The following is a 14,586-nucleotide window of genomic DNA, read 5'->3' on the forward strand; positions in this document are numbered from 1 at the left end:
ATATATATTTCATATCTTAGATAATTACAGTACTTCATTAATGTGACATTCGATTTATTTTAATCCATAATTTAGAAATGTAATTTGATATAATAACTGCTATTTGGAGACGTATAAGTAAAAAATCTTATAACCATTTTATCTTTACTTGTTCACAAAGCGATCATGCAACAATGTATAAATATAATATCACTAGACATACACAGTGTTACTATATAAGACAAGTAATTAACATTAAAAGTAACAACTGATGTCAAAGACTGAATTTAGCCCTTCAAGTTGTCTGGTGTGTAATTGAAAAATCCATTTAATTTCCGTTTTTAAAACTTTGGCTTGTAAATCACCACCTCTAGGGCCCAAATTCACTCTTTCTATTCCCTGCACTGACATCCATTTAATATTTCCACCATTGCACTCCCTAAAATGTCTTGCCACGGGAGTATTTGCTTTTTCTGATTTAATATCATTGATGTGCTCACGTATCCTGTTTTTTAGACTTCTAATCGTGCAGCCTACATACTGTTTGTAGCATTTTAGACAAGTTATTAGGTATACTACTGATTTGGTATTACAGTTGATATAACTCCTAATTCGATATGTTTCTTTCGTTACATTACAAATGAAAGATTCGGATACCTGAACCACCTCACAAGTGACACATCTCTTTGCTCCACATCTGTACATTCCAACACTATCCAGCCATGTGTTGGAATGTACAGATGTGGAGCAAAGAGATGTGTCACTTGTGAGGTGGTTCAGGTATCCGAATCTTTCATTTGTAATATAACGAAAGAAACATATCGAATTAGGAGTTATATCAACTGTAATACCAAATCAGTAGTATACCTAATAACTTGTCTAAAATGCTACAAACAGTATGTAGGCTGCATGATTAGAAGTCTAAAAAACAGGATACGTGAGCACATCAATGATATTAAATCAGAAAAAGCAAATACTCCCGTGGCAAGACATTTTAGGGAGTGCAATGGTGGAAATATTAAATGGATGTCAGTGCAGGGAATAGAAAGAGTGAATTTGGGCCCTAGAGGTGGTGATTTACAAGCCAAAGTTTTAAAAACGGAAATTAAATGGATTTTTCAATTACACACCAGACAACCTGAAGGGCTAAATTCAGTCTTTGACATCAGTTGTTACTTTTAATGTTAATTACTTGTCTTATATAGTAACACTGTGTATGTCTAGTGATATTATATTTATACATTGTTGCATGATCGCTTTGTGAACAAGTAAAGATAAAATGGTTATAAGATTTTTTACTTATACGTCTCCAAATAGCAGTTATTATATCAAATTACATTTCTAAATTATGGATTAAAATAAATCGAATGTCACATTAATGAAGTACTGTAATTATCTAAGATATGAAATATATATTATATGGTCTATGTTTATATATTATATCAATCAAAGAACTTATTTATAGGATTATCCCTATTTCCAATATTTGTCTTATATACAACTAACGCGATTTTTTAGTGAGTAAAAGAAAGAATGTTTTAATGTCTTAATTATTGTTCAGGTGTGTGGGGGGGATTTAAACTTGGTGTAATGTGACAGGAAATGAGGTCTCTGAGGAAGTGCTTTGTCACGAAACGCGTCAGACCTCAGACGCCATAGTTATTTGATTGTATGTCTTAAATAAAGTATTTACCTTTTAAACAATCTGGAGACGAGCGATCTGTGTTCATACCCAGGAGTGCGCGGCCTGCACATCGATTGTTGGACTTTTGGCGTTCCTTCCTAGTGACGGACTCGGGGCTGGCTGCACCCGGGTCACCTATCGTGCAGGGTAAGATTCCAAAGATTTACTTACAATATTTGTTTAGCGGACGGGAAGAGCCCGGTGTTAAGATTGAAGAGTAGGGTCCGGGGCAGGTGCACCCGGACCAACTGTTGTTCACGGTGAGCGGGGCTAAGTCTACATTAAGCTTTTCAGTATTGAATCGATACCCGCACCTTGTCGTGTTTATGACTATTAAGCACACACTCAGAGCCGGATTTGTCTTTTTTGTATAATTATGGTCGCACATTGTAGGAACATCATCGTCTCAGCTGTGTTATTATATTTTTTGTGTGTACTGTAGTTACAGTTTAAAATGTATTACTAATGCTCACAGGGAGACTTCCCCCTGTCAGTTTTAAGCTGCTTTTTACATAGTTTTCATACCAGTCTACAAAACTGTTAGACTCTATAACCATTTAAACCTTTTAAATTCTACAAAAAGTGTGAAGCCATCAGCCTGCCATCCTAACAAGACCCTAGATAGGTGCCCAGTGTTGCCCATTTTTCTAGGAGTCCAGCTGTGAAGATGTCCAACTTTGAACATTTTCTGTGCCATTCAGTCATAGAGACAACAAGCTCTCTGCCCCAGTGCCAAATATTTTGGAGCCTTGTGGACCCGCAGATGACAGACTGTGCCAATTTCTACAAGCCCAGGGTACTCCTATTACACATATTTATTTCAGAAGAGCTTGGGCAGTACACCTGTCCCATGGCAATAAGGCACTCCATGACTATGAACATCTCGTACATGAATATGTAGCATATAATCTTCATATCAAGCACAACGTGATAATGATTTATGGTAAGCATGATGATATAGCAGGAGTGTTGCATTTATTCTTTACAGTGCATATAATGACTTAAAATATACTTTTAGGGTAAAAAAACTATTTTAAGGGCAAAAGCTGATTTTCCAAAGACATCATTGCCTGCAGTAGAACCTACTGTAGGTGACTGCTATAGCCCTGACCATTTTACTCTGTTGGGCTTGAGAGGGGATTTCTCAAGTACCTTTCATGGTTGATGTGGTCATGGTTACCTACATCTTCCATTGATTCATTATAGAGTGTTGCCATAGCAGTAGCGGAAGGTTTGGTGCCTGCTGCTGTAATGTCCATACAACCTAATGTATTTCAGCACAATGTTTTTTATATTTGTGGGGTGAGTAGAGGCCTTTGGTTTGGCAAGAGACAATGTATATTTTTCTTTTAAGTGAATGATCAGAAGCGGTATTGGCTTCGGCAGAGGGATCATAATAGTGTCTGATAGGTAGGCTGTCACTCCAAGCACAATTGTTGAGTGCATGCTCCTTTGGTTTGGCTTTGAAATTTATAGAGAACTGATATAAGAAGGATCCTTGCAAGGATCAGTGTGCAGTCTGCAAATTTCGCTCCTCTTTTTCCAGCATGGCTTCTGTCTCATTTCACTGCTAAGTGCCTATATTTCGGAGACCGCAGTTTGTTTAAAGAGCAAAGCTCTTGTAAATGGAGAGGAAGCTTTGTTTTTTTAAAGCCATCTCCAGTTTTATGTCCCTTGGAAACCATGAGAGCTTTACTCATCTAACTCCATAAGTGGCTATGTGATATGCTACATATTCCATATGCATTGTCACATATTTATTCTATAACTGTTAATAGTCCATGTTTTATATTGTCATAGAACTCTATTTAAAAACTACAGGATTATTAATTATATATTAGAGTTTCATAAATAAAAAGCAACTATGTATGGCGATCAAAACCAAGTTGACATGGGCCTAGTCAGCACACTGTGTTACTTATTTAAGTAGCCGAGTTGTAATGTACTTAGTCCAACGGGGCGATCCTTTTGACCATCTAGAATGATGATATCGACAATCTCGTTCCCACTTAAATTTAAGATGGGCGTTGTGGTTGGCCTAACGTCCATTGTTCTTTCACTGGAATCTCTCTATACAAGAAACTCTTTTTTCCCATACAACACAATAAGAAGGCAATCCATACCCACAATTGTATGTCATAATCTGATCACCGGTCATGAGAGATCATTAAGACTGGAGCAAGTTGAACCTGGTACATTGCACTTTTTCTTGGTACCTGGTTTGACATTGGTAAAGTTGACCTGTACATATTATAGAGTATGCTTGACACGTTCTTCATATTTTATAGTTCTCTTTAGAGCTACAGAGGACACCCCCCCCCCCCAGTGCTTTGACTTGGGGTAGCACATAGGCATGCAAAAGGATTTCATTTTATATGAATAATTTTAATGATGTTTTTCATTTAATCATGCTTGGTGGCTCAGCGTCTATCATACAAGTCTCATTATCCTTCTATAAACAAGGCAGAGTTGCATGAGTTTTGGATTGTATCAGCCATATTGAAACAAATCTTTGCTTTGTTCATAGTTACTCCTGGGCTCTTTTTTTTAATCTTTAATACTGTTCTGTGAGGGTGACATTAGCCTGTCTTCTTGCCGTCTCTCTCTCTCTCTCTCTCTCTCTCTCTCTCTCTCTCTCTCTCTCTCTCTCTCTCTCTCTCTCTATATATGCACACTTTTCTACAAAGAAATTGCCCTTTGGAAATGCACACACAAAAATATCATATTAGTTGTCTTGGAAAAAACACCAATCTTATTATAACAAAGAATAATCTATATTTAAGTACCCAGTTGTCTTTGTACATTTTCAGATACATCATTCATTTGTGAAAAGAAGCTGCCAAGCATTTCATCGTAAACCTAACCCATACCCTAAGCCTAGGGTTGTATGCATGCTTATTTATTTTTTTTAATTTATAATTGTCTACTGTATGGAATTATTTGGTTGGACGAAGGTTTATTTGAGAGTCTTAGATTTAATACAAAAATGTGTGGATTTTTGTACCAAAAAAAAAAATGTTAAGGGTATGTCTATAAAAGTGAAGGGGAGATTGTCCTATCTCTCTCTTTAACACCCATTATATATAATCATACAGTAGATCAGAGGAGCAAAGACAATTAGGTTGTTTCAGGGCCATCATGAACTCTTGATATCTAGTTGTGAGGGGATCTATACTTCAAAGCCCTGTGCTCCCTTTTCCCCCAGTCAATGCCTCCGCATTCAGAAAGATTGGTACTCTCCCTTTAGGGGCTATGCAACGAGGAACAAGAGGAGCTAAGAACTCAGCACCCTTTCTATATACACTTTCTATATAAGCTTTATCTGCTGGACCCTCCCGTTCCACGGCTTCAGGATAAACGCGACCAAATGTTTTCTATGGTTTTTCCCTTAAAATGAAGAGGCACAACTTCCACGTTTTAAAGAAAAAAAAGTAAAATGTATAAAAAAAAAACTATTTACAGAAAAACAAACAATGATATGTGCAAGAAGCATGGAATTTTCATTCACCCTGTGTGGACCTAGTTTTTGTTATTTTAATATGGGGAATTACTCTGCCTACATACATGCACACCTGGTTCTTCCTCTCCCTCTTGGGCTGTAAAAGTCTGTTTTACATGATTGGGGGGTCATGCAACTCTTGTTTAGACTGTGTTAAAAGCATGCTTGCTGATTGTATTACGATGTCTCAAAACATGTAGGCAGAATCTCTTCAGCTGTATAAGTCAAGGGACAGTAGAAAAGGTTTCGAACACGGGGTTCGAACTCTGAGAAATATAAAACAAAGAAAAAAAAAAAAAGGAAAAGAAAGACAACAGTGGTTGAAATGCATGGAGGGGATCTACTTTAGCCTCATAGAAGTTCCTTGATTAACTAAAGAGATGCTCTGCCATTGTACTAGTTGGCATGTCTCAGGTTAACTGATGTCTGATGCTATGCAAATCTATTTTTGGATTGCTAGCATACTAAACCTTAGACCTCATTGGCTGTAAAAGTCAAGGGACTGCACAAAGGGTTTTGAACATGGCTGGAAAAAAAAGAGGAAAAGAACAGTGACTGTGATAGAAATGCATACCAATACCTGTAGAAGAATGGATACTGTCATGGGAAAACATGTTTTTAAAAAAACCAAAAAAAAAGGTAGCCAGATAGCAGCTCCCTAACACAAGATAACAGCTGCCTGGTAGATCTAAGAACAACACTCAATAGTAAAAGCCAAGTCCCACTGAGACTGATTCAGTTACATTAAGTAGGAGAAATAACAGCCTGACAGAAAGTAGTTCCATCCTAAAGTGCAGGCACAAGTCACATGATTGGGACAGCTGGGAAACTGACAATATGTCTAGCCCCATTTCAGATTTCAAAATTGAATATAAAAAATTCTGTTTGCTGTTTTGAGAATTGAATTTCAGTTCAGAATTCGGCTGGAGCAGTACTATTTACTGATGCGTTTTGAAAAAAAACATGTTTCCCCATGACAGTATCCTTTTAAAGAGATGCTTTGGCATTGAACTGATTGGCATGTCCCAGGGTAACGTATCCCTGATGCATAAAGTTATGGATTGTCGGCATACTAAATCTACTTGCCCTTTCTTTCCTCTTTTTGCACCAGTATATTTCATTTGAACCTGGTTGAGACTGAATTTTTTCAGTTTGGCAACAAAAGCGGCTGTTAAATTTGAAACGCATTGGCCATTTTTTTAAAATAAATAAATAAATAAATAAATGGTTTGCGCCACATTAAGCTTTATCTGGGTGAAGTTTGGCTTTGGGACTTTTTTTGAGGGGAGGGTGGGGCATGAATAAAACTGCTTGTGAAGCTGTACCCTTAGTTCCTTCTTCAGGACCTTAAACGAAAACGAGTTTGCTGTGTTGGAGTATTCATGTTCCTTCCATTTGGTGACATTTGCCTTTTGGGAGAAGTAAGGAACCAAGAGGCCACAGTGATGGGCCGGGTTTGACCTCTCTCTCACTCTTGTTATCCTTCGGAGCTAAATGGCCACTGCTGATTTATGTTTTATTCCAATGGGTTTAGTTTTAAAGGTTTTCTGGGGAAAAGGAGGGAGGCTTAAGAGATACTCAGCCTCAGCGCTGCCTTAAACAACTGTGCTTTGCATTGCCTGGCATGGCCACTAAAGTATCCATTTTGTTTTCAGTTTGTAGAGAATTTTGTTTTAGTTACAGCCCCCACTTCCACACCGTAAACCCAATCCATAGTCACCACACCACCGACATATACACAAAATTGACACAAAAATTTGCCTCCACTTAATTGTTTGCATCCTGAAACAGAGAAGTTTGGCTCTACCTTGCATAATTAATGTTTGCATGTGAAAATATCTACATATTAAATTATTTATAAAATTAAGAATTGTCACAAAAAAACACAACTTTGCATGAATGATGCTAATCATCTCTTCGTACTCTTTTGATACAACGTAAAAATCCGTTGGTTTCTTTATTTTGTTTTTAATTTATATTTGATAAAAATTTGTTGCGAAACTTTCTATGAAAAACTAAGAAAAAAAAGAGAAGGAAAATTTTTTTTTCACTCACCGTGTTGGAAATTTGGACAAAATAATTGAAACCGTCAACACGCAAAACAAAAATTTTCATGAAATTCAATGTTCTGCCTGAAATGTGTTTATGGGCCCAGACATTGAATTGGGATTGGTTCTGATTTTACCCATTTTGTAAGAAGAAAAAATAAAAAGGTCCTTAAATCTGAATAAAAACTTGGCAAATAAAACATTGTTCTGTTGTGATTTGGATGGACACACACACACTAAGGTTTCTCACACAAGTCCGGTCACACAGGCGAACCTGCGGGTTCTACTCTCCAGCTCACCAGCAATACATCGGGCATTTAGGGTCTGCTCCTTCCCATGAGGCAATGCGAAACTCTCCTCAGTCAGTGCAGGCGCGATTGTGATCTGTGCAGTGGTGGATAGGGTTACAGAAGAGCGTCGCACACTGATTGGCCAAATGACCGGGCAGGAAAAGGTACCAGGCTGTTAAGAGTTGTGATTTCCTCAGAGAGCCTTGGGGTGAAGATGAGGGGGCAGTAAATGGAGTCCTGGGGGTTCAGGGGGCTGGGGAGGCGGCTGCTCTGCTCAGTAACTTGTATGGAAACTGTCTCCGATATTTTACCGATAGGAAAAGCTGAGGTGCTGAAGTGCAAAGCAGGGAGCCTGCAGGGTATAGTAGAGAGGGGTAGGGGAGGATGGAGTGTATAGTAGAGAGGGGCAGCGGAGGCTGTAGTGTATAGTAGAGAAGGGTAAAGGGGGCTCTATTGTATAGTAGAGATCAGTAGGGTAGAGGAGGCTATAGGGTATAGTAGAGAAGGGTAAGGGAGGTTGTAGTGTATAGTAGAGAGGGGTAGATGAGCCTGTAGGGTATAGTAGAGAGGGGTAGGGGAGAATGTAATGTATAGTAGAGAGGGGTAGGGGGGCCTGCAGGGTATTGTAGACAGGGGTAGGATATACTATAGTTTATAGTAGAGAGGGGTAGGAGAGGCTGTAGTGTATAGTAGAGAAGGGTAAGGGAGGTTGTAGTGTATAGTAGAGAGGGGTAGATGAGCCTGTAGGGTATAGTAGAGAGGGGTAGGGGAGAATGTAATGTATAGTAGAGAGGGGTAGGGGGGCCTGCAGGGTATTGTAGACAGGGGTAGGATATACTATAGTTTATAGAAGAGAGGGCTAGGGGAGGCTATAGTTTATAGTAGAGAGGGGTAGGAGAGGCTGTAGTGTATAGTAGAGAAGGGTAAGGGATGCTGTAGTGTTTAGTAGAGAGGGGTAGGGGAGGCTGCATGGTATAGTAGGGAGGGGTAGAGGAGGCTGTAGGGTATAGTAGAGAAGGGTAAGGGAGGTTGTAGTGTATAGTCGAGAGGGGTAGGGGAGGCTGTAGTATATAGTAGAGAGGGGTAGAGGAGGCTGTAGGGTATAGTAGATTGGTAGGGGAGACTGTAGTGTATAGTAGAGAGGTAGGGGAGACTGTAGTGTATAGTAGAGAGGTGTAGGGGAGGCTGTAGTATGTAGTAGAGACGGGTAGAGGAGGATGTAGGGTATAGTAGAGAGGGGTAGAGGAGGCTGTAGTGAATAGTAAAGAGGGGTAAAGCAGACTTTAGTGAATAGTAGAGATGGGTAGGGAAGTCTGCAGTGTATTGTAGAGATGGGTAGGGGAGGCTGAAGTGTATAGTAGAGAGGGGTAGGGGAGCCTGCAGGGTATAGCAGAGAGGGGTAGGGAAGACTGTAGTTTATAGTAGAGAGGGGTAGAGGAGGCTGTAGTGTACAGTAGAGAGGGGTAGAGGAGGCTGTAGGGTATAGTAGAGAGTGGTAAGGGAGGCTGTAGTGAATAGAAGAGAGGGGTAGAGGAAACTGCAAGGTATAATAGAGAGGGGTAGGGGAGACTGTAGTGTATAGTAAAGAGGGGTAGGGGAGACTGTAGTGTATGGTAGAGAGGGGTAGAGGAGGCCGTTGGGTATAGTAGAGAAGGGTAAGGGAGGCTGTATTGTATAGTAGAGAGGGGTAGGGAAGCATGCAGGGTATAGTAGAGAGCGGTACCGAAGCCTACAGGGTATAGTAGAGATGGGTAGGGGAGGCTGAAGTGTATAGTAGAGAGGGGTAGAGGAGGCTGTATGGTATAGTAGAGAGGGGTAAGGGAGGCTGTAGTTTATAGTAGGGAGGAGTAGGGCAGGCTGAAGAGTATAGTACAGCAGGTAGGTGGGGCTGCAGTGTATATCAGCGGGAGCAGGGAGTCAGCCTTGTATAGTAGGGAGGATTATGGTGTGGCTGCAGTGTATAGTAAGAAGGGGTAGGAGAGTGTGTGTAAGAGTTGTGGACATTGTAGTGTATAGTGATGGTGAGGGGTAGGAGAGGCTACAGTGTTAAGTTGGGAAAAAGGAGAGGTTGCAGTGTATAGAGGGGAGGAGTATGTAGCTGCAGTGTATATCAGGGAGGGGTAAGTGACTGCATGGTGTGTATATAGGAACTCTGTGTGCAGGGAAGCTATTGATCCCGGAGGGGAAGGCTCAGGGCTGGATGAAGTTTAATACAAGACATGAAGAGAGGTGGGCTGAGTGTTGCTGCTGTCTGGACACAAGGGCACCGGTGGGCATTACTGCTTGCCATGCTGCTGTTCTATGGAGCTGCTGTGGATCAGGAGGACACCCTGGAGACTGGCTCTGGTCAGATGCCAGGTAAGTGCCCAGCACCAGACTGGAGTTATCAGGGGAGAGAATAATTTTCTGTATCATCTTCTTACCCCTGACTTGTGATTTAATGTTGTGGTCAGACCCAGCAGGTATGTTCTCTGTTACAGGGGTATGTTTTTTTTTTACAGGAGTACATAGAGGCACCAGCAGGTCTTTGTTACAATGTTACTGTTGGGAAACTGAGTGGCACATTCGGAATTGGCCAGTGAGCTTACCCTTATAATACCACATTCCATCACATATTCTCGTTAAACTTATGTGTGTCGTCGAAGAATGCTGGGGTGGAGGGGGGTGCTCATCTGTCATTTTGTGTTATTGATTGGAAGATTGGGGTTGGCAGTGCCAGGGTGATATATGGAAGGTTTGAATTCACTGGAGTGAATATTGCATTTGCTGCTCATATACTGAACTGTATTAGCCCCTGATCCCAAGAAGGGATTGTCAGGTTCCTGTAGAAATCAGGGATCTTGGGGTTCCCAGATCCTGGAGACACAAGTCACAACCACTATACACTATTCGTTGCTATAATTCTTTGGGGGTTAAATATAATCAGACAACACTCTAGGGGTCCTCCCCTGCCTCTTTTCCATTTAAGTTCCGAGACCCTTTGGTTGTGTTTTCCTGCAGCACCACATACCACCAGCAGATGACAATGTGTAGATGTTCTATTTGATGAACACAGCTGGCAAGAGTTCTAGGGCAGGTAAGGTGTGCATGTAGAGTAACAGTCATTCCAACTGCAACTGAACTTCCCAGCATTCCTTAACTGCCTAAAGGAGTTGTAGTTCTACAGTTTTAAAACAATACAGTATGTGGGTCTATTGCTTTAGAATTGAATTTCCGCGCTTAGTTTGGGGGGGAGGGAGAATGTTCTGGTGGTTGCCAGGCAATGTTGATTGTGCCTCATAATTCTGCCCGCTCGCAGCAAGGTAGGTTTCCCTTGAGTGTGTGAGTTTCCATGTCATTTATTTTGATTCGATTGCGCACCAGGACATTACGTGCTTACCCAAGCACCAGGCACCGGGCACTCGCCCAAATTCACAGAGTTGCAGTCTAAAAGTATATCCACCGCAAAGTCATTAACCACTTCATAAAGTGCCTTGTCCCATGGTGTCTCACCAACTACTTTTGGATTGTGCTCTGTTCGTGAAATAATGTCACATTTTTGCTCACAGTTCTCTGGAGGTCATAATTAGGGTTGCCACAAAGTTAACCCACTTTTTACAGGTCTACTTAAATTTAATTTCAATGCACCTTGTAGACTGAACCGCAGTCTCTGTATATTTGTATTTATACATTATACATATGGGAGGAGGGAGGTGCCATATTGATTCCTTTAGACAGTACATTATGAGGGTATAGCTTATTGTGTGCCCAGATCATTCCTTCTGTGTATATTTGTATTTATACACATGGGAGGAGGGAGGTGCCATATTGATTCCCTTAGACAGTACAGTGTGAGGGTATAGCTTATTGTGTGCCTAGAACATTCCTTCTCTGTATATTTGTATTCCCTTAGACAGTACAGTGTGAGGGTATAGCTTATTGTGTGCCTAGAACATTCCTTTTCTGTATATTTGTATTTATTCACATGGGAGGGAGCTACCATGCTGTTTGTTGATAGTTTGGGTGGAAGATGGGTGAGATAAAGCAAGCCTTGTGTGAGTTACTGGAAGAGCAAGTAATAAATGCTTTAGCTGACCAAAAACACAACCTCCCGAGACACCCACAATCCCAGACATACATGTTTTTTTGTTATAGCCCCCTCTCTCTTGGGGCCCTAGTCAAGCAACGTCAATGCTTTTTGGCAAACCACTAGGGTTGCCACCTTTTAAAAAAAAAATGACTATGCAGTGGTGGAGGCGGGAACAAAGGGGTGGACTGTGATGCAAAAAAGGGACGGAGCTGTGACGCAAAAGGGGCAGAGCCACGTTGCGCAATTGCCAGAAGACCGAAAAAAAGGTAAATTTCCATCTACATTGCAGGTAAATTTGTAATACAGGCCCGGCCTTGGCAGGTGTTTTACCGACTAGGCTGGTAAAATACCAGCCATGTTGCAACCATACAAACCACAGCAAGGAACCTGGCATCTCTTAAAGTATTTACCAGTTACCTAAGGTTCAGTACCAGCCCTCTATCTCTGAATGCCAGTTAGATTAGCCCTTCTGCTCCCAGCTTAGCAAATCCACCAAATGTCTCTTCTGGTTAGGGGTCATGTGCGAGTCCCCTGAAATTTCATTCGTTGCCCATGTGTTACAAGCTGTGGATTCATAATATTATCAATTTCATATTTCATTCTCTCAATCCCAAGCCCAAAATCAGTGCCCGCAGCAGGACATGAGGGGGGAAACCTCACTTTTTCATGATGTAAACATTTCCCTGCCAAATTTCTGTCTGCGTATTTAGTAACTCCATGTGTCCGAATTAGATTTCTGTTGTATTTATTTTTCTAGTTATCTGTGTGGCCTTCGTTATTGGAAACATGTGGAAATTCTATTATGCTTGGCTAACAATGTTCCTTAAATACATCTGAGATGCTTATGGTAGTACCACCGGCTTAATGGTCTGTCTTTTATACAGTGCCCCCATATTTCACCCCACTTAGGTTGTTATCCTATATAATAAAATCCAAGTGTCTCTGCGTCCAGTCCGTCCCTGTGTCCGTGGAAATGCGCTACTGCGCATGTGCCCCACGGACCGTCTCTGGCGCATACCTCCCAACTGCGCATATGCTGCATATATGTAGCCAATGAGCACGCCGTACGCTCCCAGCCAATGAGCGCGCAGCACATAGACGTACGTGTAAAGACTGGCGAATGTAGAACCGAGGGAGAGTCAGCACCGGGTGTGATGGGACGTTCAACTATAGACTCCAGGGATTCAGATGTGAGAGCTGCTAATTTACTTAATACAGCCCACAGTGCCGGATCGCTGCTGGAACTTACCGCAACGCCGTTAACGTCCAGCTCCTTGGCTCATCTCGCGAGACTACGGCGTCACTGCCATGCGTATAAAAGCGCAGTGATGCGACACGTACAGTAGCCGCCTTTGAAGGGGGGGGAGTGACGCGTGAGGTCGGAGTGGCTTCATTGTTACACAATCACAAGCGGGCAGCAACACGCGGTAGTTTGGTGGTCGCGGCGGCGGCTCTTTTTGCTCTGTTCGCAAACCGGTATAATAAAATAAAGTGATTTTTTAAGTTATGCTTAAGGATGCTACAGGGTTTAAAGTGATAGAAAACGGGTGTAATTGGCATAAGTAGTCGCGTTTTGTTTGAGACTCTTTGTTTACTCTGGTCCTTATTCTAAAGTGGGCAAATTCCCTGTCAGTTTTGCAGCAGAAAGTTCCAGGGCCCCAAAAATACATCAGTGAAGAGCAGTTCTGGCAGGGGCTTCCCATGTTTCGGAGTTAGATCACACCTGCTGTCACCTGTTGCTTATAAACAGACTTTATTTTGAGTTTTTAGATTGACCTATACTAGATAGGTCCAGAATATAATGGATAAAATCCACAATCTTTAATTTTTAGGATTTTCATGGTGGTGTCTGAGGATAGCCCCCCCCCCCCTTTATACTACGTCAGCGGCTTATCTGCCTGTGTTTGGGCCATCCCTAACAGCCTATCCAATCCTATCCTATATAATAAAGTCCAAGTGTCTCTGCGTCCAGTCTCTGTGTCCGTGGGATTGCGCTACTGCGCATGTGCCCCACGGACCGTCTATGGCAGGGGTTCCCAGGACGTCGATCGCGGTCTACCAGTAGATCCCCGTCATGTTCCTGGTAGACCGCAACCTGGGGCCTGGCGTGGGAAGTGCACTGGCTGGGCTGACAGCAGAGGGGAAAAGAGAGCCGAGCTGACAGCAGAGGAGTATCACCACAGTTACAAGTAGTGCTGATGCCTCAATCTCGCATGATGAGATTTGTGACGTCGGGCTTGGCTGTCAGACTGGAGGCAAGGAGCTGGATAATAACGGCGTTGCGGTACTGCGGTAAGTAGCGCTCCGGGACTGCGGGCTGTGTGAGTAAAAACAGGACAGCTCACAGATAGCGGGACTGTTGGGCAGCGGGACAATTGCTGGGCAGTGACACAATTGCTGGGAACATGGCAGAGAGCTGGGAATGCGAGAAGAAAGGAGGGAGCTGAACCACAGTTATACAGGGACTGCTTTTGTTGAGCTCCTGTATTTCACGGCACTCACAGCAGCAACTGCCTCACCTTTACTTTCCCATGGACTTTCTGGCGAGTGAGTGACTGAATAAGTGAGTGAATGATTGAGTGACTGAATGAGTGACTGAGTGACTTACTGAGTGACTGTGTGAATGAGTGACTGACTGAGTGAATGAGTGACTGAGTGAGTGAATGAGTGAGTGAATGAGTGACTGAATGAGTGACTGAATGAGTGACTGAGTGAGTGAATGAGTGATGACTGAGTGAGTGAATGAATGAGTGATTGAATGAGTGAGTGAATGAGTGACTCAGTGACTGAGTGAGTGAATGAGTGAGTGAGTGATTGAATGAGTGAGTGAGTGACTGAAAAAGTGAGTGAATGAGTGAGTGAGTGACTGAGTGAGTGAATGAGTGACTGAATGAATGAGTTAATGAGTGACTGAGTGAGTGACTGAGTGAGTGAATGAGTGGCTGAGTGAGTAAATGAGTGAATGAATGAGAGCTGGGCTGACAGCAGAGGGGAAGGGAGGAAGGGCGGGCTCACAG

The 14,586-nt window shown here is 42.1% G+C and overlaps 1 protein-coding gene across 4 annotated transcripts in view; it reads left to right on the plus strand.

The window, feature by feature from the left end:
- Positions 1 to 9,409: 9,409 nt before the first annotated feature.
- The window catches only part of LOC108699891 (collagen alpha-1(I) chain), a 97,706-nt gene continuing 92,529 nt past the window's right edge, over positions 9,410 to 14,586 (plus strand). For 3 of the 4 annotated variants that reach the window (XM_041575316.1, XM_041575318.1, XM_041575317.1), the window contains exon 1: positions 9,410 to 9,858. In XM_041575316.1, the coding sequence (XP_041431250.1) occupies positions 9,720 to 9,858 (139 nt within the window). In that variant the 5' untranslated portion in view covers positions 9,410 to 9,719. The remainder of the gene's footprint in view (positions 9,859 to 14,586) is intronic. The other variant, XM_018232552.2, reaches the window with a different exon arrangement.

This window comes from Xenopus laevis, chromosome 8S (assembly GCF_017654675.1).
Source record: "Xenopus laevis strain J_2021 chromosome 8S, Xenopus_laevis_v10.1, whole genome shotgun sequence".
Taxonomy (NCBI): domain Eukaryota; kingdom Metazoa; phylum Chordata; class Amphibia; order Anura; family Pipidae; genus Xenopus; species Xenopus laevis.